This window comes from Gymnoscopelus braueri, assembly GCF_963280865.1.
Source record: "Gymnoscopelus braueri genome assembly, chromosome: 1".
NCBI classification, from domain to species: domain Eukaryota; kingdom Metazoa; phylum Chordata; class Actinopteri; order Myctophiformes; family Myctophidae; genus Gymnoscopelus; species Gymnoscopelus braueri.
In genome coordinates, this window is record NC_137603.1 from 53,684,349 (window position 1) to 53,687,026 (window position 2,678).

General features: G+C 41.0%; 1 protein-coding gene across 1 annotated transcript; it reads right to left on the reverse strand.

The window, feature by feature from the left end:
- Positions 1-887: 887 nt before the first annotated feature.
- LOC308081792 (zinc-binding protein A33-like) lies at positions 888-2,297 on the reverse strand (the record flags this gene model as incomplete). Its single annotated transcript, XM_080423416.1, has 1 exon — positions 888-2,297. One exon carries the CDS (start codon positions 2,295-2,297, stop codon positions 888-890), a length of 1,410 nt encoding a protein of 469 aa, XP_080279542.1.
- Positions 2,298-2,678: the final 381 nt, after the last annotated feature.

Genomic DNA, 2,678 nt, shown 5'->3' on the forward strand with positions numbered 1-2,678 from the left:
TTATCATTAACTACACATTAACAGCTTAAGTCCTATATACTTCATCATACGATGAATAGCTACAATAACTGATCTACAAGCTCAAACGCTCACTATTTTGAAAAACTGTTATTTTCCTAAATAGAGAAAGCCTGGTTAATGTGGTTAACACATCAATAATTGCTGTACGATACAATAAAGTAATATTTAATATTGTGAAATTCATTACTATTTCTGCTGCTTTTAAGTACATTTTCATCCTAATAGTTTCGTACTTTCACTTAAGTAAGCTTTTGAGTGCAGGACTTTTACTAACAGAGTATTTCAACACTGTGGTATTTGTACTTTTACTTAAGTAGAAGACCTGAGTATTTCTTCAATCCCTGGTACTTGACACATTTTGATATCAATGGTTTCAGCATCACCAGCCTCTGCATAAGATGCCTATTATTGGTTGATTTCACATCACACTACAATGTTTTACAGCTGTTTTGCCCTTGTTGTTTCCATCTGACCCCCTGACCTCCCAACAGTCTGTGTCTGATAACATCCCAGAGAGACGTGTCTCTCTGGGATGTTACACACAAACACACGATGTTACACACAAACACACACACGTTTAGGTGTCCCTGTGTGTCAGCATGGACAGTTCCTGTGTCATCTGATTATATAATGAGTGAGGACCAACAGTACGAAGGTAGGGTTGAAAATGGGTGAAGTGCTCCTTTAACTTCAACTGTGTTTACATGTCAAAATGTCTGCTGTGAAAAGATGAATATTATTGATTAATTTCACTGCTGCTTACAGTTTTTGACAGCTGTTTTTGTTGTTTGTACAGCTGTTGTTGTTGTTTGAGTGCCCTTGTTGTTTCCATCTGACCCCCTGACCTCCCAACAGTCTGTGTCTGATTACATCCCAGAGAGACATGTCTCTACTTGACAGATTTTGATATCAATGGTTTCAGCATCACCAGACCTTCCAATAGAGAAATATGGGTAGAGTTTGTCAGTGAAAGTGTCTTTATGAGTGTAGATGTGAGTCATGTCTTCAGGGTCGTGGAAGGACACCTCCCCCATGTCATAGTCCAGCTGAACTCTGATCCTCTCAGGATTCATCTGCAGTGAGATGGTTTTACCAATATACCCATTATTATAGACACCATCCTTCTGCTTTAAACACCATTTTCCATATTGTGGTGAGGTATATGTCTCTCCCTTCCTGTGCACAGATTCTTTAGCCAAACCTATAGTCCAGTCAGGATGGTCGCCAACCTCTACCTCCCAGCTGTGTTTTCCTGAACTGAAACCCTCTGAACCCAGAACATTAGGATACTTAGTGAACCTCTCTGTGTTCAGGAAGTCAGGGAGCTGCTGCATTGTGTCTGTAAGTCTCACACTGGTCAGGTCTTCAGACAGACAGAGCCAGGGGGATGCTGTGTTTGGGTCCAGAATGACAGGAGTGAACTTGACCCTCTCCTTCATCTTCTCCCAGACTGTAAAGCTCAGGTTTTTCAGGTGTTTGGCCACGTCTATCAGTGTTCCTGATTCCAGCTGTGGATCTGACAGTGTACACAGGACTCTGGCACTGGTCTGAGTGTGTTTATAACTGCTGAGAAATGACACATTGTGTTTCTGCAGCTCTTGTTCTACAGCAGAGATGATGTCTGAGAGAGAGGAGATCTGCTCCTGAATGTTCTGAATGATCTTCTCCTTCTGCTCCTCTTCCTCCCTCAGAGCTGCCAGTCTGGCCTCCTCTTCCTCTGTCAGGATCTGGTGAAGCTTTTTAAACTCTGCTCTGATCTGCTTTTCTGTGGCCAAAACTTGCTTCTTGTTGTGTGGAACCACTTCATTATTATACCTAGTTTTAAAGTGTTTGTATTTGGTTCTCTTGTCCTTTAGAGTCCTGAGGTCAGACTTCAGTTGGACCTTCAGGTTGTTGACTGATTGTTCTATAGGAACCAGCTTGTGGCCAGGGTGGAGAGAGGAGTCACAGATACGACACACAGCTCTCTGTTCTTCCTCACAGAACAGTTTATCCTCCTCTGGATGTTCACAACACAACACCGCCTCAGAGGTCTCAGTTTTCCGTCTCCCAACATAAGAGTCAGCTAATTCCTTCAGTGTAAAGTTAATCATTTCTGCCTTTGAATATTTTCTCTTGCAAATGGGACAGTTCTTGTTTTTAGCTTGTTCCGAGAAGTTTATCAAACATTCACAACAGAAGCTGTGATGGCAGCTCAGAGTCACAGGATCTTTAAAAGTCTCCGAACAGACGTGGCAACTCAGGAGACGGTCAACCAGAGCGAGTTTCTCTGCCATCTTTGCAAAGTATCTTTAAATAGCAAGACTCACCAATTCACATTCCACTTCAACGTACCGCTGATAAAACTCCTACTTCTGTATTGTTCAGTTTGAAACAAACGCTTTTCTTTCAAAGATAAAATCCAAAAAACGAAGAGATCGAATATGAATTATCACCGGGATAGAGTGGCAGTCAGAGTGCAAAGTGTGAAACTATACACTGTGAGTAGGGTGAAGTTGGTTAATATTTAATAAGGATGATTATAAACAATAAAACTTAGATTGCTCTGGACAGGTTCAAGGTTCAATGCTTTTAAATCTTGGATTCATATTTTATTTGGGATCAAAGATTTCATTCATAGACATAAGTTAATTAGAGCAGGAATAGAACAATATGAG